The sequence below is a fragment of the Alligator sinensis genome, unplaced genomic scaffold, assembly GCF_000455745.1.
Source record: "Alligator sinensis unplaced genomic scaffold, ASM45574v1 scaffold198_1, whole genome shotgun sequence".
Lineage (NCBI taxonomy): Eukaryota > Metazoa > Chordata > Crocodylia > Alligatoridae > Alligator > Alligator sinensis.
Genome location: NW_005841906.1, coordinates 1,469,639 through 1,490,159, shown reverse-complemented (window position 1 = coordinate 1,490,159; position 20,521 = coordinate 1,469,639). Strand labels below are relative to the sequence as shown.

Sequence of the window (20,521 nt, the reverse complement as noted above, 5' to 3'; positions counted from 1 at the left end):
TGGCTCTTCTGGCACTTGTTTTCCCTGCCTGTTTGGGAAGTAGCTGTATAGGGACTGTCTAGTGCTCCCCATTTAGCTTTCAAACTAAAAACAGAAGGCAAGGTAAAGCTATAGCCCAGCTGTGAACAGAAAGGCTCTGACCACCTGTGGCTTTGATGATCATTGCATTTTAAAGCAGCAATACTTCTGCCCCCTCCCCCTCCCCCAATCCCTCTGATGGGTTTTCAGCAACACTTTACCAGCAGCTTCTCCACTTTTAACTTTCAATTATTTTGTTAAAAGGACCAAACACATAAGGGCCTGAATTGCTCAGGGAGCTGGTAATGGGAGATGAAATCTTTCACTTCCAGGCTGCTACTGGGAGCCCAGTCAGAGCCATCCTGACCTGAATTAGTTTCAGACAATGGCTCCTCAGAGGTCTGGGTGAAATCAATGTTGAGGACGTGAAGAGATCTCACCCAGTTCCTAGTAGGCAGCACTGGGCTATTGGACCCCTCAGTGGGCATGAGTTGCTTGCTTTGTGGACAAACTGTATGACTCCATGGGGGTCAAATATCTGCTATTTGGTTATTGTGAATAAATGTGCATGCCAATGCAGAGCAGCCATGAGATCATGGGGACAAGACAAATCAAACACACAGAAGGGCTGTCCCTACCCACCAGTAGGAAGCATTGTCAAGCTTCCCAGGCATATTTTGTCCTAGGTTACTGGGGAATTCCTTAAATCAAGGTGCTGAGGGTCCATAGGGAAGTTTTTAAGTATGTGCCTTATTGATCCTCTCTGCTCTGCATGGGCATCCCAAGGGCATTCACTAACTGCCCAGGGCCCAGTCATAGCAAACGCTGTGCTTGGCATTAAATCAAGAAGGATTACTAGTCCCTTCCCTGGTTGTTCTAAAGCCCTGCTCAGGCACGTAGAAGAGCTCATCCCAGGAGGTTATACCACACTTTGGGGATTTTCCCTCCTAAGGGTTTGCTTTTACCTTGTCCCCTTGGAGGTTGAGCTGGCAGCTGAGGGAATATTTTCTGCTGCGGCAAGGAGACAGTCTTGTGAGGAGACTTACAGGCTGGAAGTGGCACCCTCTGCCTCCTACTCTTGCACTTCTGATGAGGTCCTGTGCTTTCTGTTTCTGGCAGCCTTTTGGTCCTGGTTCGTACAGCCCCCCTGAGATGCTCCAGAGGAGATTTGGGGACAGATATAAAGGAAATTTCTTTTCTTTTCTTTTTCTTTCCCTTCTCTGTGACGCTTGTGACATTTACAACTCTGAAGCACCACTGATCCCCAGAGAGAATTAAACCTAAATATAAAATAAAGCTGTGGTCCTGGCTGCTGAAGATCACAGGAGGAAGAGAAAGGGGAAGGGGAAATGTAAAGAGTTAAAATAAATGTCAGCACAATCTTGTCATGGGCTCCAAAAGAGTGAAATGTGACCCAGAGCTTTACCTACTGCTTATTAATGTAGTCAGGGGTTCCTCCTTTCAGTCCTTCCATGGGAACCATACTGTTTGTTCACACTGGTGTGCAAGGGTGAAAGGGTGTTCCTCAGTTCCAACAGTGGTTGATCCCATTCCCCCGATTCCATTCCTCTGATCCCATTTGTGGTTTCAGCTGGGCATGGACTTCTTCAAAGAAGGACCTAACTAGTTGTGTTACTTCTTTTTGAGTGATTAAATGGCAAGATGAAGTGATTCCTGTTCTAATGTAAAGAGAAGAAACAGAGCAACACATGACTGATAGAGACCACTTGGGCCACTGAATCCACTTCCCTGTAAATGCAGGCAACCACAGAAGAGGTGCTAAATCCAAGCAGATCCAAAAGGACATCCATTTTTGTCCTTCCCATATTCCACAAGCCACAGATATCCCTCTCATATCCAATAGTACAGAAAGATCTTTTCTACAAAACCCTCTAAAGTCCTCAAAAACTACCACATGCCACAGGAAGAGAGCAGGAAAGACCAGGGTATTGCCAGGCAGTGGGCAGGGAAGTAGTTAAGTGGAAAATGCCCAGCTGATCCTAGGAACTGAATGATGTCTCACCACAAAAGGAGGAAAATAATTCTGGCGGTGCCATCAGCCTGACCTGGAGAAAATTCCCTCTGGACAAGAGATCTGGCAGTGGTTTAAACTTGAAAACATGAGCAAGACACATGAGCTGGGCACCAGGGAGGTTTCACAGTACCGCTACAAGCTCTGGCACACCCTGCTCCAAATCCCATCTCTGGCAGTCTCCAATCTCTGATGCTTCAGAGGAAGGTTAAAAAAAAATCCTGAAACCATGTTACCATGTTATGCACAGAAAGAGGAAAGACTTCTTCCTGGCCCCTCCCAGGAAACATTTGGAGTGAGATGTACTTGGCAGATTGTAAATGAACAGCCAACTACAAATGTCTCCCAGATGACTGGGAGTTGTAGGTTGCTGCTTTCCTGATATGTCATTAGAAAGGTGGGCATACATACCATTTCCTCTTAGATACTGGAAGAAGAACCACACGTTCTTTATGACTGCCAGCTAATGGAGTTCTTCTTATAGCTAATATAGCTATAGGTAAGTGTTTTTAGGACAAGAGGAACTGAGTTCGGTCCTACCTGTTGCCAAGTTGTTTCATATAATGGTGATTAGCAAGGTATAAAAGCCTTAATTGGCCATGGGTTAGTTAGTATTTCTCTCTGTACCAGTGTTAAAATCCTAGACTTGATCTACCCCCTTGATTCTCCAATTATTGGGACATTAGCCTACTGCCCCCAGTTCTGAAATGGGGATTTTCACTATTTTAATTGCTTTCTGTTTCATATACAGTCTACCTAATCTGGTGGCGGGGGGTGAGGGAGGGAGGGGGTCATTTGAATACATTACCCTGTGCATGTGTGTGCATCTTCTGCACACACACCATCTTTTTCCACTCATCTTTTGCAATTAAGGAAACAAAATGTGTTGAAACCAGGCACTTCAAGGTAACTGAGCCATGGGAATGATGTGACTTTGCACTGCAGGGGAATACTTGTCTTTGTAGTGTCTTGTTAGCATGAATTAATTGGACACTGAGTTTACATAGAGTTTCAGCATGTCTGGGCTAGGTTTGTGTTTGGGAGAGCATGTGGGGCGAAAGGTCTAGAAATTCCCACCCTGCGTGGACCCATTCCAAACCCTTATAAAGGGAAAGAGTGGGATAATGTACTAATCACCTCAGTTAATGCAGCAGAAGAATACATCGCTAAACAAAATTGTCTTTATTAAAATAGTGTTTGACTTGCTGAATTAATTGGCTTGGAAGGTTTGGAGGAGAGAGCAGAGGAGCTGAGATTCAGACAGTTGGTACATGTGTTTTGGCTCACTCTTTAAGAGCATTAAAACATGCGACTGGCAGGAAGACAATCCTCCTCCCCTCCAAATGCTACTTTGTCTGTCCCTCCCCAACCCCCAAATAGAAAATGTATTTGAGCAGGTTTGTTTTCATTGTTAAGAAGAACAATACATAGAACTGAGCATCAACATACGTTAAGTGTTTGCAGTCCTTATACCTTTGCCCTGGGAGCCGAGTGAGTAATAGTCAGTAAACACAAGTTAGTTCAGCTATGGGATAGTTTGCCACTTATGGTGTAATTTGCCATTGTTCCTGTCCCCCACCAGCCTCCCCAACTCAAGATCAACTCCTGATAATTGGTCCCTACTGGATAATTCATCATTATTGGGATTTCCCCCTGTGACAAATTAACCAGAGTTTGTTATATTACTGCCTCCATTTCTACAGACTGGGATGAGAGAGTCAGAGAGTAATTTGCACAACACTACAGAAGGGAAGTATGTGATGGAGCCAAGATTAAAACTGAGGAAGTTTTCCTCCCAACCCCTTATTCTACCCATGAGGTTATATCATCCCTTGTAGCTGACAAAACAAACATTTGAGATCAAGGTTGGAAATATCCATTGCTTAATATAGTTCTATATAGAAAACTCCTTTGGTTAGAACCTGTTGTGCCTTATTAGGATATAACCGGAATAATACATACTTGTGTGTAATATTGGTATATTAGTTGTATATACCCATGTAAGTGACATTGGGATCCAGAATGGACAAACATGCATCTATCCCAGGATAAAAATTAGCTATCACTGTTCCTCACCACCAGAGGGTGGAGAGCAGGTAACAGCTTGCCATTTGCCTTTAACAAACAGCTACCCTGGGAAAGTTATAGAGAAATGAAACCCAAGCCGATATAAACTTACCCCAACTTAGTTTTACTGCTGATTCTATTTCTACACCAGTTTAGGCAAAATGGCACAGCTTCCTAAACAGATAATTTCCGCACACTTTTTTTACACTAATATCATGCTAGTTACACTGGAATAAACATCTCAGCTCTTCATGGCTTTACCATATAGATGAGAGCTGTCCAACTTTGGCATAGTTACAGGATACACACAGCACTGGCATGCATCCCTTGGATCATATACTGCACAGTCTGCACTCTGTGGAGGCACCCCTCCTGGGATCCCTCCCCACTTCATAGACTGTACCACTGGCACATGGCCCACCCTGCCATGCAGGTATGGAAGAAGCAGCTGCTGGGGCCCGCATGCCAAGTGTTAACTGCTCATGGGCCACATGTAGCCCATGGGCAACATGCTGGTCCCTCCTGGACTGTCCACCTGGTATGGATAATAAGAGCTTGTGTGTGTGCTACTGGATGGAAACAGAACTGATCAGTTGTGTGTTGAAGAACTTCTTATGTCCACAGAGGTTCCCATTTATTTCTCACTCTGTGTTTTTAGAGCAGGAGGATCTGTGATCCATCTCTACAGCACATGACAGCGTGCACCATAGTGATGGCCATGCCATCCTAGGTAGCCATTAATTTGTTGGAGGGAAAGTTCTAACTATGGTTTTAGGCCTATTCAGTTACAAAGAGCTCTGCATATCCCAGGACTCAATTTGTACATATTCCAGCTACAGCAGCAATAAAGTGGCATCAGCACAGACTTGCTGCCCACTTGCTTCTCTTCCCTCCTGGCACTAATGGTAGAAGTGAGGCTCCCTGCCTGATTTCCTTATGTGGTACACTGGGCTGCTGGTAGGTTCCTGCTGCTTTTAGCTGCATAGTGTTATTAATGTTGAACCTTAGAAAAAGATCAGAGGAGGATGAAAAGGCAGCTCCATGTGTTTGCAGTGGGTACCGGGATGTATGGGAGGATTTTGATTCCATTTAGGAGGCTACTGGACATGGTCAGTTATGTCTAATAGGTCCTTAAAAATTATCCATAGTAGTTTCCCTGCCTTCAGTTATGCTTATTTATTTTTGCAGTCAGTTGGAGTAACTAGTGTAATTCGAAAGACAGTTAATAGAACAGAGTTAATAGCTATTGCTTACAAAAAAAGGGAAGGCTTTCTCACAGGACTCTGGGTGTGAAATATGTTCTTTGCAGTGTTAATCCAGTAAGTAAATGGTCATTTATCTCAGCTCATGCACATGGGATCTGATAGAGTCTGAAAGACCTTTGTGTCAGTGCTAAGTATCTAGGATAGATCAGATAGATGCTAGTTACAACCAGTATTTCAGTTCAGTGTCTAAGTTTGAGAGAGACTTCTGCAGAAGATCAAATTGCAAATAAAGCTGCCCTCTTATCTAGAGAGGCGGGTTATTTTCTCTCGTTCCGTTTTGAATTTTATTTTTGTCTTAGTAAAAACTAAGACATTTCTGTCTCTCTCTCTTGTGACAGAAGAGGAAATCTAGTCATAAGCACAGAGTTGGAAGTCAGGATTCCTAGGCTCCACTTCCACCTGTACTGCTGACTATCCATGTGACATGGGATCAGACAGTATTCTGCCCCCTTGCCAGTATTTCTCCACCTGCAAAATGGAAACAGTAGGAGCCTTATGGAGGTATGCATGAGAATCCATCAGTAAAGTGGCTTGAAATTTGCAGAGATGTGAGCAGAGTATTAGTGGTGGCTTGTTTGATCCTTGTTGGGGTTTCCAGGCCTGGCCTTGCTTGATAGCAGGCTGTGCAGAGGAGCAGGAATGTGTTTTGGGGAGCAAAAGTATTGCTGGAGTTCAGCTTTTTTTTCCAAACTGTGATGACAAAGCTTCCAGGGCTCAGAGAGGGGAGTTTGGAGAGAGCTTGAGGGCAGCTGGGGCTGTCCCTGCAAATGGCTGGTCTGTCTGTAGTAAATCTGGCCTTTCTTGCTTCCAGGCACTGGCTTCCCCTTATCCTTCTGCAGGCAGCTATCATCTCTGTTCCTTCTGGCCCCAGATCACTGCAGCTCTGCTCTCACCTATGCCTCCCACCTGAGCTTCCACCCATTCCCTTTGGTCTGCCTACACTTCTCTCCTTTTCTTCCCGTTGTCCTTGACTCTCCCTGCCCCAGGCTGCAACAGCATCTGAGTCCAGGCAAGCCACATCTCCATCCTTCTTCTTCAAACGCCACCTCTCAGTAATGCCCTTTTACAATCACTACTTTGCACGTGTCTGTGACTTTACCCTGGGAGCTCTCCAAGGCAGGGGACTCAGATGCCTGTTTGGGGTTTTCTGCATATCGTATTTTAGCTGGTACAAAGAAAATCTAATGCAGTATAATTAATAATCCTAACACCAGAGAGCACGCTCCACATCTGGCCTCAATCAGGCAAAGATGGGAAGGGAAAGAATCTTATACAGCGGTTGCCCAGCTATGGGCTCTTTGAGGTGACACAGCAGTGGCATACTAAGGAAGTGACAAGACTCCAGCGTTGTAAATATATGCATGAGAACACATGTAGCAGCCCAAATAGTGAGTTGCCGCAAGTGGCTATAGAAAGGGAATGACTGGCCACACAGATTACTCTGCTAACTGTGGCTGGTCCAAGCTGGAGGATAATGGTCTCTGAATGATCCTTACAAGTCAGCAGTTCAGCAGCATTAATTTGTTCATGTCCTGTAATCTATACCACTGGCATCACTGCCACTTAGAGGAGGCAGCCACTCTCAGCCCTGCCAGCCAGCTTCTGATATTGCAGTCTGCTCACACATCATAAGTGTTTTGTCTCTAGTTGCGGCACTGCTGTGTTCACATGTTCTCCAGCTTCCCTGGGCTGCCAGTCATTGCCAATGTCTGGTTCACCATTGTCTGTCCAAGTCACCTCCATTTATATGTGGGCCTTTCTTCATCATTCATTCAACCCAAGCTAGACAGCCAGCCTACATGTCAACCTACTGTCCCAAGCTTCCTTGTTCCTGAGGAGAAATTGTAACTCTTTCTCACTCAGTAGGTAACAAAGCAGAGGGAGTCAGTAAATTGAGACATGCCTTTCTCATAGAAAAAAATGCAGAAACATCTAATTCTCCACATCAGGTCTTTTGCACAGGGCCAAGATATGGCTGTGCTGCCATCATGGGACTCGGGGATGTGGTGACTTTCATGCGGGGAAAACTGTCCTTTATCTTTATGGCCATTTCTGTGGCACTGGCGGATCTGACCCTAGCAGACTTCCCTGCATCGCACCTAGTGACTGGAGCACTGAAGGCTGCTTAGTAACAGCCCCCAAAAAATCCTGAGCTGGATCTCTCAGCCAAGTGCTTTTGTTCCCTTGTGAAGAAGAAAGCTCTTTTCCACAGCTGGATTAGCAAATAAACTGTGTGATGGGTGTGTAAGGGTTGTCCCTGCACCAAAGACCACCACATTTCTCTGCCCTGTGGCACAGCAGCCCAAGCACAATTCTAGTTACTTCCAACAAAGCTGGAAAATGAAAGGTTTTTTGCAGCACAAAACTCCACCCTGACACTCGATATCTCTTCATGCTGCTCTCCTCCCTCTTTTTCCCTATCACTGTGAGCATCGTGTTAACCCAGCAGCTCCATTCACTGCAAAGCTCCTAGTCTGGCTCCTGGTCAGGCAGATACTTGGAGTGTCCCTTTGCTCTTGGGACGTCAGAGTGGGTTGCCTTAAGTTGGTGGGTTTTATTCGTTCCTAGCAAGCAGACAAGTGAGTATAGCTTTTTACTATTGTTCAATAACGTTGTTGATAAAGCCAAGCTGCACGGTTCCATGTTTTCACATTAGCAACATCTTAACATCTTTGCCAGCAGCCTGTTGCTTCTTGAATGATACTTAGCTAGGTAACAATCTGCCTTCTTCTCCACTTTCTAGTACCTCTTGCCCTATTAGCTGGTCTGTAGTTCACTTGCCATGCCTAAACTGAACCACAGAATGTGGTCAGTAGTTCAGTTCAGCACCAAAGAAAAACAATAGGTGTCTGTATCTGGAACCTCTGTATCTTATGCAGAAGGATCCTGGAGTCCTGCATGTGCAGGGATAGCTCACCTACTGCCACAGTGCAGCCACCTTTCAGGTGGCATGTGGCAGGTGTTTAACAAGGCACATCAGCACTGCGCATTACATCTTTAGGGAGAAATTGAAAGTTGAGTAGAGACCCTCCATGTAATCTCCTGGGTTTGGAATTTGGCCAAGAAGTCCAAGTTATACATGCCAGGTATTACAACTTAATAACCAAGAGCAGCCAGGCCTCTGTTTCACTGCATTTCCAGCAAGACAGTTACCAACCAGGAGCATGCAGGAGCATTAGCTCAGCAAGTATATATAGAAAATTTGTGGGAACTGTCACTACCATTTGTGGCAGCCCTAGGAGGTTCTCTGTGGAGGGATGACCTAGGAACTCTCCTTCCAGAAGAAATCCATCTGCGACCTAGGAGAGCTGGGAAGTTTCTGGCTCTGGGAGGTCAGGCTGCTGGTTCATTTAGACTGGTTTCTTCCATGTGCAAACTGCACTTTTGGTACAGAGGAGGGAATGCCGCTCTGGCGATAGCTATACCACGATAGTCTGCACTTCAGTCTTGTGGCTGAGGCAATAACCCTTTCCCACCCACTCCCACTTCCTGTGCATCAAGCCCAGAAATTAGATTTTGAGGACATCCGGAAGGGTCCTCTGGCATTTACTTAATGCTGGTGTTTCCAGCATGAGCTCAAGAGCAGAGGCTTGGGGCATGCTCAGAGCATCCACACTGCCTCATTTCCTACAGCGGACAGATATTTCCTGGTTACTGGAACAGAGGATGGTCCTGTTACCAGGGAAGGGACCACACCATTTCTGCTGCTCTCAAGACCCTTCAGGGTCTCCTTACGTCATTGAATGGGGTGCTCTCCCATCCCTCTCTCTCACTAGGTGAATTGCTTTGGTCAAGTGCATCAGGAGTTGCTGTGTCACTTTTGAAGCTGTCTCTTTTTTTTCACGTCACCAGCTGGCCTTGATTAGAGTGTGAGTCCCCACCGGCTTCAATTAAGGAGCAGATGTGACCCAAGAAATGGGATAGCAGCTGGGGATGGAGATGGCATATTCATAGCACTAAGTCTAATCAAACAACTTCTCACATTATTCTCACTGTGAGGTGGGAGACGTGTGAGCCAAAGGCAAGTCAGTGCTCGGAGCGCCTGCTGAGACACGTTGCTAGCAAAGCCATCTGTAATGAGCTGACCATGCCATTCAACACAGCAGTGCAATCTCAGTCAAGGGCTGCTTTTAATCCATTTAAATGCAGTAAAGGACCCAGAGGCTGAAAGTTGAGCCAGGTACCTGAAAAATAATGTGGTTACTGTCAGGCAAGGGCTAACCAGCAGGGAAGATGCTGCTGCACTAGACCTGGAGACATCATTGCGCCCATAGCAAAGGGGATGCTGTTGTTCTAAACCTGGAGATGTGATTATGCTCCTGGCATTGGAGGTGTTGGTGAATTAGACTTGTTGACATGGTTATACCTGTGGTGGAGGAGTTGCTAGCACAGACCTGGAGACGCCATCGTGTTCATGGTGGAGGAGATGCTGTAGAAATTCTTATGTTCATGACAAAGGAGATTTCTCATATTTGACCTGTAGTGGGTAGATGTTGCCTGGAGGCAAGTAGATTTTATCAGGCCTGAGGGAGAAGAGTAGTTATAATACAGGAGGTCTGCTATAGAGACAATTCTTTTTCCTTTTTGAAGCTTGGTCCATCCAACAGTCATTTTGTACCTTTGCAGATGCTGGTGCAGTCTTCCTCATTTCAGTAGGCAAGCTTGTGTTTTTCCCCACCTTCTATTAGTTTTAATTTAGTGCTAGTGGAAGGTGCCAAATTGGTAGCTCCTGGAAGTGAAGTTCCTGTTGGTACTTGAAATAGGTGGCAACCCACCAGGCTCTGCTCACCCTGCCTGCCTGGCCCCTGAAAGCGTTACAAAAAGTAACAAACAAATCATCCTACTCCCCTTACCTCAGCAGAACAGATAAATGCCATTATCCCTACGCTAGTGAAAAGGGAAAATGAGGCATGGAGCGGACAAATGATTTACCTCCCAAGGTAAGACAATAAAGATAAAGAGGGGCTAGAACTCTGGAGTACTTACAGTCAGTCCTCTGATTTAACCACTGAGTTGCACTTCCTTGCAGATCTCTTGATGCTTGCATTAAGTACAGCCTCTCTAATGCTCCCCATGGAGTGTATGCTGTATTGGGACAGACAATGTACATCCCTCCAGAGGGATAGGCAATTTATATATTTTTAACTTTCCTCTATTGAACAATGAACAGGAGAAAATGGATTTCAGTGTTTAGGAGCTAGTGCAGCTTGCAGGTCAGACTGGATTCAAGGAATTACTACTACCGTTATTCTGATTTAAAACTTGTGGGTCTAATGCAAGCTGCAGAGCTCAGCAATGTGGGTTGTATGTCTGATCACAAAGGGTGGCTTGCTGAAACTCCAGGGCTCAGCAGCAACGTCCCACTATAACAGCTTGGATCAAGATGAAACCTTGTCTCTCCATCCATGCTTTCCATAGGTGATTCCCTCTCCCCTCCTCCTATATGTCAGAGACTTGCAACCTGTTTCAGTCCAGATGCAAGTGGCTGTCAGAGAGCTGATGGGACTCTTGGCTGGGCAAATCTTTGGGAAATGGGAACTATATCAAGACTGGTGGGTGCCTGCATCATGACGGATGCTATGGCAATGAACGAGGGTTTAAGTGGTACAACAGACTGTGCTGGAGACTGCTGTTTCCACTGATGGCTTTTCTGTCTGTTTTTATCATTTGACCTCCAGTCCCCCCAGTGGTGGAACCAACTTTCCAGGACATTCGCCAGGGCTTAGGCCGCAGCGTCACCCTGCGCTGCACCATGCTGAAGGGAAGTCCCATGAAAGTTGCCACTGCTGTCTGGCGCTTCAATGGAAATCTCTTGACGCTGCCCCCAGCAGAGCAGCAGGACTACTCAGAGCTGAAAGTGGATAGCGTGAGCCGGGACACCAGCGGTAGCTATGAGTGCAGCGTTTCCAATGATGTGGGGGTCTCCACCTGCCTCTTCCAGGTGTCTGGTGAGTCTTGCAGGTTGCCTTGTTCTTGTTCTCTTTTTAATTGACTTGTGTAATGCACCTAGTGGCTGGGGAGTCCTGGAGACAGAAGTCCCCTTCTCCTTGAAAAGAAATAGTGCAGGCAAGCTTCCTCCACGCCATTTCCTAACCAGAATGCTACAGTTGTTCTGGAGGGACCGTTCTCTGGATCCAGAAGGGGAGATTAACCTCTGTGTCTCATGCAGTCCTTCGTACCTCTGCTTGTACTGCCTGGGAGGGAAGCCAATCAGTGCCAGTTGCCTTGGTACATTTTTGTGGCATGCACACCAGCCTGAAAGAAACAGGGCTGGGACCCACCCCGCACATGTCACACAGGCTTACTTATATGGCTCTCTGATGGTATCAGTTGTAAGCTATAAGCAACCCGAGTCAGATTTAAACGTTGACCAATTTGGGAAGAAAGATGGTGCATCTCAGCACAGGTTCCCTAAAGTGCCCAGTCCCCTCTCTGAAAATAAAGCCATTCCTAAAAACATGCATTCCCCTGGTTTCCCTAAGTCTTTGGACTGTCTTTCTGCAGCGATGCCTGCTTAGATAAAAACCAGGCAGGAATGATACTCAGTGGATTTGCCACTGAGCTTTGCTTAAATCCACCATGTACAGCAAACAAAATCCTTCCCAAGACCATAGGCACAAATGGGGCAGCAGTGTTTCAGCAGCAAAAAACACGTCTGCCCCAGCTACTTCTGCTGATCATTAAATCTGTTTTTCCCATGACCTAAGGATTGACTTGGGTGCCGGTTTCCAGACAAGCTCTTTATAAGGAGTTGTCTTGATCAGCTATAGACTCAGCTGAGGTACAGAGCTTTCTCACCACTGTAGCTGTGCAGTGTATTCCAGGACAAGCCTGAGCAAACCAGATCAAAGGGAATACAAAGAGGCCAGATCTTTTCTGAGGTTTGAAAGGCTCCAATGCCAGCACCTCCCATTTGCTTTGGTTGAGTTCTCACAATGTCTCTGCCCTTTAGGTTGTCCTTTCAGGAACATAATTGGTAAAACCCAGCCTATCTATTAGTTCCAGGAATATCATTGCTCTCAGCAAGTTTCCACCTGATTTTTCCATATGTGCAAAGTTGGGATAATTCAGAGAAACATCCCAGTGTTTAGATGCTCTAACAAGCCAAGCAGTCGAAATCACAGGAGAGGCTATAAAGCTGTGCTCTTCTGACATGCTCTTGAGCCACTACCTGAAATCAGGATTTCAAATACTGTAAAGTTCACATTTTGGTTTAATGGTTCTTGAAGAACTGGGAAGATTTGAATTTTGAACCCCCTCAAAGTTTGGGAGTAAAGAGTCATCTTCATAGGCCCTGGATTGTGCTCTATGTTGCTGCAAGTGATAAGAATGTCTGCCTCTGTGCATGTGAAAGCTAGCAGAGGGGGGTGAGAGGTAGGTGAGGACTGCTTTGTCTTGCGTCCTGCTTGTCACTTTTCAAGCATTTGCAGCAAGCTGATCACAGAGACTTCCCTCAGTTATGTCCCTCTTTTCTAGACATCCCACTCTCATCCCTTTAGACTTCTGGAAGTTCATGTGACCCCAGATTTCTTCTAAAAGCTTTGCTCCTCACTACCCTTTCTTCCTATGGCCCTGGTACTTCTCCCACAAATTAAATCATGGCGAAATGTGATCCTCTCTGCTCTGCCAAATGACACTTAATTTCCTGTGGCATAGGTGACGTGTAGGAAGGGCACAGGGGTCACATGCCCCCCTGCCTGTTGATGCAGCCAGCAGCAGCTGCAGGCAGTCCCCACTCATCACCCACTGCTCACCATCCTCACCCCCCCACTGCTGACACAACTGGTGGCGGCTGCAGGCAGTCCCCACTCGCCGCCATGGTGCCCCCCCAGTCGCGGGAAGCACCAGTCGTTCATGTCTTGTGTGCTCAGAAATGCTTCTAGCATGTGGATTCTTTCCTGCAGCTGGTAATGAATGAATTAATGCCATCCAGTTTGTGGTGCTCTGCCCCATGAGATAGGATCCTGGGAGAAGCAGGTAGCATCCATCTTCAGAGAAGGCACTCATCACAAATGCCACACATATTCCTTTTGCTACATCCTTTCTCAACTTTGAGGACACCAGTATCCAATGCTGGCTTTTGCCTTCAAATTTCCCTTCCCATTCTTATGCACCAGGGATCTCCACATCAAGCGAAAGTTTGAATAGTAGCCAAAGAATTAACTCAATGATTAAGCTACTAGTTTGGGTTTAGGACTACTCAGATTTAATTCCTTCTTTCCTTTGGGTGTTACCTTGGACAAATTACTTAGTTTTCCTCTATCTCAGTTCCCATCTGTAAAATGAAGATAATGATTCTTCCCTGACTCACTGGGGCATTTGGGTGCATTAAAGACCTTCAGGTGTTGAAATACTCTAATAGTGAGATTTAAATAAGTGCATAAGATGGTGGGCCCTGATTTATCTCCTTCCACCAACAGGAAATCAGCTTGTTATAAAATGTACTTCAGGAGCAATGTGACATTCCCCCCATGCCCACCATGAACAGACTGGCAAATGCTGCCATCACATTCACATGGTCCAGTCAGTCAGTGTACACCTTCTAACTGACTTCATTGACTTGTGATCTCCCCAGGAAGCGGTTTGAATGCATTTTTCTCTTCCTATAAAACAGAGCGGGGAAGAAAAACCATCTAGCAAGAGTTAAACTTTTCAGAAAGGAAGTTTTAAAAGTATCTGACATTCTGCATTCTTATTAAAAGCCCCTTTTCTCCTTTTTTTGCTTCCATTTCTATCTTGGAGTCAATTAATAGGGAATTAATATTATGCAAGACGATGATTATCATCAGTTCTGATTTTATTTCTGAATCCATTATGCAACTTGACTTCCACAGTCAATACAAGTTGAATAAGCAGCAATTAGTCTCCGAGGTGGTTCTGAATTTCTTGCTCTCACAAAATTTAAGTCAATAAAAATAATAAGAAAAAAAGGACTTGGAAATAAACATCAATAATATCCATCTGAGTTCATAAAAAATAAACATTGAATCCTTTCGAGCCTAATTATATCCACACAGAGTGGCAGGGCCCATGATTCAAGTGGATGGGTGAAGGAGTGCGGTCTGGCAGAAGGAACAGTTGGGAAGATGGTGCTCATAGTCGCTCCTTATTCCAGCAACTCATGGCTTAGAGAGAGCCTCAGTCTTTGGAACTCAAATCTAGATCTGAGCTCTCCTAAAGTCTGGAGACAGACTTATCAAATTTCTGCTCTTGCCTTCCCCCATTTCAGTCCTGGGGCAGTCTAGCTATGGCCAGATAAATGTCATCTCAGGCTGACCACATTAGTGCTTACCCTGCTGCTCAGTTTTGTCCTCTGCCTTGAGTTTCATGCTTCTGGGGTTACACTACTACCAGCCCCCAACCTAGTTTGTTTAAAGATGGCCAGGATACAACTACATGATGCTAGTCATGGTAGTGACCACAAATGTAGACACACCTTCAGTGAGAGCAGTGTGAATGTGGAACCACTCCACTAACCTTTGTGCACTGACTTGGGATTTACACTCAGGTGAGGGAGAGCAGAACGCTGCCCAGCCCCCAAGGAAGGGGGGCTTTCAGAAACAGTGGGCGAATGCCAGAAAGCACAAGACTTTGTTCAATTAGGCTCCGGAAAATATGGCTGCTTCCCTCTCACAGCTGAAGCCCAGACAAAAGCACTTTTCTTCAGGGTATTTTAATGCCTTTTGACACACCAGAAAAGCTGGAGCACAGTGGGAAAGGAGATATACTTTCAGCCAGTTTTGGCTCATGTGCCATGTTGATTCTTATTTTACCCCACTTTATCCCTCCTTCAAAGCCACTGTGGCCAGGTACGGACATTACACTTTTACTGGTATAAGTGCTCAGAAACCAGTCTATACCCATAACAGAACAGAAGTTTGGCACAGATAGACTGGTTTGAAAATTGCAGAAGATTTGCCTCCCCCTCCCTCCCCCCAGCAAAGGGCAAATGCGTTTTCTGTTCACTACCAATCTAAACTATGCTTTTTACAGAAAACCACATAATTTAGACTAATTCTGCCTTGGGCTACTTGCATGTCCGTACCTAGCCTTTATGTCTTATTTGTGGTGGGAGAGGAAGAGCTGCTGTCATGTGAAAAGTACTGAAAATCTTTCCATGTGCCATCCCTGTTACTTCTTCCTAGGGGATGTTTTCTTCTGTGTTTCTCTTCTGCTGTTGCTCTTTCTTACTAGGAAGAGACATTGCCTTAGCCACATGACCTCTGTTCTTTTCCAGTCCCCCATGCCCTCTGCTGTTTTATTCCATGGCTGAGGTGGGAACCCTTCCATTGTGGAGGTGACTGTCATATTAAAAAAGGGCCTGGGCAAAGTGCTGCAGTGACCTAGGGTATTTATGAGGGGCAACATGCCTTTTTTAAGTCTTGGTGATAAATAACACATCCAATATGACCTGTTGGCCAGGTTTTGTGAACAGGAGGCTTTGCGAAGTAGTCACAGGAGGAACAAATAGAAAATACATTGGTTTAAAGTGGTTGTCTCCATCTCTACAACAAAGAGGAGATTAGAACTAGTTCAGCCATAGAACTAAAGTTGTTCCTGTGTCTCCTCGTGTAGTGGTGTGTGCCATGCTGGGGTGCCTGGGCTGTAATACACCCTGCAGGCTCAACAGTAACCACCAGAGGTTGGCAGACCCATATGGCTTGAGTGGCTTATAACACATAAATGAGGTGCCTGATATGATGCCAGCCTGCCCATTTTGGACTCCAGATCAACCTCCCTGCTGTAGTTGGGCAGATGAGTTGGGGGAGTGAAGCCAGACCACGCTAAGGGCTCCCCCTATGTATTTTACCCTCCCCAACCACTTACTCATTTCCCTCTTTTCTCCCTAGCAAAAGCTTACAACCCAGAGTTTTACTATGACACCCCCAACCCCACCCTGAGCCAGAAGCAATCCAAGAACTACTCCTACATCTTGCAGTGGACACAGAAGGAGCCTGATGCGGTGGATCCCATCCTCAGGTATCGCCTGGAAGTCCGGCCGGTAAGACCCCCAAACCATTCTTCTCAAATGCCACACGCTTCCCTGGAAAGACAAGGTTAGGATGGTTAGGATGCAACAGTCTCCACTTGTTGCAGAAGTGAAGTAGTTGTAGTATTAACAGAATAGCCAGAAACTGCAGGCATGGACATGCCTTTCCCTGCTGAATAGAAGAGGGAAGCCAATTGTGCCACTCACTGGTGATTTTGAAGTCTGATTCTGTGGATGTGGAGAGCTGAGGAGGCCTGCTGCCTGCCTTTGGACTTTTCTGAATGGGGTTTTAATACGAAGAAAACCCTCCAGTCATTAGCAGGTATTGTTGATTTTTATAAGCCAAAGATTCAGGCAGATAGAATTTCAACCTCTTCACTCATACTGAAGCTGAAGAGCCCTCCAGGCTGGAAATGCAGGGAAAAGTTGTTGGCTGTTTGTGTTACAGAAGGGCTTTCATACAGTCACAATAATGAAGTCACTGGAATTATATTTATATAAGTTCTGCGGACACAAAAGGGTGGGTTTCAAGGATGCTCTAGCCTAAAAGAAGGCACAGAGCATCCAGTGGGAGACTGGTAAGAGCTCTGGCTAGAGAGTGCCAAGGGAAGGAATTGGACATTTTTCAGAGCATGTGAAACAGACAGTATTGCAGGACACTTCCACCTTTTTACCTCAGTCATAATGCTCTCTTCTTTCCAACTCTGCACAAAAAACAAGGATTTTAAGATTGGTTCACCTCAGAGTTTGAGGACATCCTGGTAATGAATGTGTTTGCTTGAAGTTTGGGTGGAAAAAATTATTTACTATATACACAAAACAAAATAATTAAAAAAGATATAAGTGTCTGCTTCCTCTGGGTCACAAAGTGCGTCTTATCTTTATGGCTCTGTCGATTGGGAGGTCTCCAGGGAAGGCTTTGCCTTTATATTTGTTTCTCGTACAGCGCAGAGCACATTGTCCGTGCTTAACAAATACTAATACTATAGGACACAGGGGAACTTCTTATAATGAAGTCACTTTGTCATAGTACAACTTTACTGTAAGCTGAGATTCAAAATAAGCAGAATTGCAATTTCCACATTTGCAATTCACTGAAATAATTCAGGGCTTTTATTGTTTTTCCATCCTTAACCAAGTTTCTTTCTAACCAAAGTGACTACTTTCAGTCTCAGATCTGATTCTCATTTATATTGGGGCCCCTTATGAGGGAGAAAAATTACATTTGCACCTCCAGCGTGATGTCAAGGAGCCTAAATGCAAATGAGAATCAGTCCTGCTATATATTGCCGCTGCCCTGTCTCTTTGCCATCGTTAAATTCTAATAAGAAATATCTTTTTCTGCAGATGCAATTTAAACACATTGCACAGATTGATTATTGGTTATATGCTACTACAATAGAGTTTGATCTACAGTGGGGCCACAGTAAGGTACATTAATCTCACCCTAAGACATGCTCATATTGCATTGCTCAAAGTTCCTGCATTACTTTGGCCTGGTCCTGAATAAGGTATGGCAAAAACCTGGAGGACGGATGGACAGCGCTCAGTTGTGTATGAACCAGGAACTGAATGCAATAGGCTTCTACCACCCTGCCGTTTCTTGGTTCTGTTTCTTCACTGGTGATCAGAGAAGCACAGGTCTGGAAGGGGCTTCCTGAGCCATTGTATCCAATCATTTATTTGGAGGGTGCTCCTCTTCAGCTGTCCATACTTGAACTCCCATAGAGCTTCTTCTAGTCTTGACTATGTGTACCCTCTTTCTGGGTATTCCCTCCACACCCAAGGTTTTAATAATCCCCTTCATCCTGGTGACTTTCAGCTCTGTCTCTGCACTCCCAACTTGTCTTCTTCCATCCAATCCTCCTCTTAGCCTCTCTCCAGCATTTTCTCCAGGCGAAAATGCTGGAGCCAGCCAACACCTAGTAGCCAAAACAGCCCTCCTGGTCCTCCCACTTTCCCCCTGCAAGCCCTTCCCCATTATCCATCACTGCCTTACCCTGCCCTCGTTTTCCCTCATTCTGTATTTCTCAGTTCATTTTTTAACCCAGGGCAGGGTATACAGACTACTTTTTGTCCTGTTGTTCAGTCCTCTCAGTTCCTCTCCTACTTGGTTTCAAGTTGCAGCAAGGGAAGTTTAGGTTAGATATTAAGGAAAACTTTCTCACTAGGAGGGTAGTAAAACACTGGAACAGGTTACCCAGAGACTGTGGAGTCTCCATACTTGGCTGTTTTTAAGACCCAGGTAGACAAAGCCTTGGCTGGGATGATCTAGTTGGGAATGGTCCTGCTTTAAACAGGGGGTTGGACTAGATGATGTCCTGAGGTCCCTTCCAGCCCTCATTTTCTATGATTCTTTGATTCTATAGAGGATGATAGTGACTGTAACTGAGAAAAGCACAAAAAAAAGGTGCTGAAAAGCTTTGCTGAAAAAAGCCTTGCCATCTGAAGTGCTCTCAAGAAAGATTTGTCCAGGTGAATGATGAGATATTGTTTGTCTGTGAACTTCTTATCTCACTTGATACTATACAAGTTTCCAAAGGCTACCTGTGGCTGAATGGAAGTCCTCCAAGAGATAGTACATGACTAAGGATTGTGATGGAGTATTCCCTTGGAGACATCCAGTCAGGATTTATTTATTCCCTGGGTTGAAGCTGATCTGGTTCATCAACCCATCAGAATTTGCCCATTCCTCAGCACTCTGGGAGGAGCCCACTCTCACTGGCCAACCAGAACTCTTCTCTCTGCATCATTCATGAGACATGGACAGGGCATCACGCTGAATCCTTCTAAACCAAGAGTTTTGGGTATTGACCAGTTGGTGGGGGACAGCTAAGTGACTACCTCTTGCTAAGCTGGAATTCAGGAGGAGCAAAGGGTTTTTACATGTGTCACAATTCTGCTAGGCTTAATTTTATTCCTCCTTGTTTGGCTTAGGGCTTTTGGTACATATAACGCAATGATTCTTAAACAGCAGCATGTTCTACAGGACCACTGGGAACCCTGGATTCAAATATGCCTACTACAGCTGCTGAAAATTGTGCCAAGTGGGAGTAGAAGCATTGCTTACAGATCAGCTGGTGCTGTGGTTCATAGCCTTCTGCCTTTTCCTGCTCGGCAGCTTCAGAAGGATAGTGGGCTTAGATGTAGCTGTGTGCTCTCGGGGTGAGGATGCTACAAGAATTGGGCTCCTCAGGGATGCTTTGTTTCCTGCATGGGGTCTCCCGGTGGGGGAAGGTTTAAGAATTTTCCTTCAGGATCTGGTGGTTCAGAGCACTGCTGCTAATGCTAACTATAATGAGAAACACACTGCTTCCTGTGTGGGAAGAAGTAACCCAAATATGAAATACAGCCTCATTGCTGGGAGCTACTGGCCATGCAAAGTGCAGCTTTTCACAGAGGACTGGTTACCGGTTTTGTGTCTCGTCTAGACTAAAGCTCCCAGGGCATAGCCACCACTCACTCCACACGGTGGCATTGGGCTCAGTTGTGATTCAAGAGGAGGATCCTTCTCTACCAAAGATTCACCAGAACCCTATCACATTATTTTCCAATGGATGGTTTTTTTCCCCCTTGAAGGTATTCAAGCCAAGTGCTGACCTGGGATAATCCCTCTTAGCTTGTGAAATCTAATGAGTTGTAGCCTCAAGCGGTTTGACCATGGCAGATTGGGCAGCCTAGGGGTATTTGTTTTTCTGCGTGTCGCTGCAGCATGGAAGGACACCAGGCACAGGCTGAAAACCTCCTTCATTGCTTGGGGAATTCAGAGCAGCCCACTCATACCAAGCTCTTGCTTGAAAAATAAAAAGCCTTTTAAGTTGCTTGTTTCTCTCTGTGTGTTTTATGCCCTCCCGGAGCTCTGCTCTAACATTAAAGTGAAATGAAAAGCCTTCTAATATTGCAAGCAGCTTGCATCCTGGAGGAAGGATCTGAGCTGAGCTGGTGGTTACGGTTATGGGGGAACGTGGCAGAATTACTGTGTACTTAATGAGATGGAACCCATCTGTGACCTGAGGCCAAGGGAGAAAGAGGCAGGAGAAGGTACTGGTGCAGGAGGAGCGTTTAATCTTCACTCTACCCCTCAAGGAGACCTGAGGCGGCTGTTTCCTCCTGAAGTTCGGATGCGCAGGCTTGGACCAAAACGGGGAC

The 20,521-nt window shown here is 45.5% G+C and overlaps 1 protein-coding gene across 1 annotated transcript in view; it reads left to right on the top strand.

Annotated features, from left to right (window-relative positions):
* MDGA1 (MAM domain containing glycosylphosphatidylinositol anchor 1) overlaps positions 1-20,521 on the top strand; it is a 213,686-nt gene that overhangs the window by 121,848 nt on the left and 71,317 nt on the right. The window contains exons 9-10 of the mRNA XM_025197793.1: positions 11,061-11,330; positions 16,233-16,384. Coding sequence (XP_025053578.1) covers positions 11,061-11,330; positions 16,233-16,384 — 422 coding nt within the window. The remainder of the gene's footprint in view (positions 1-11,060; positions 11,331-16,232; positions 16,385-20,521) is intronic.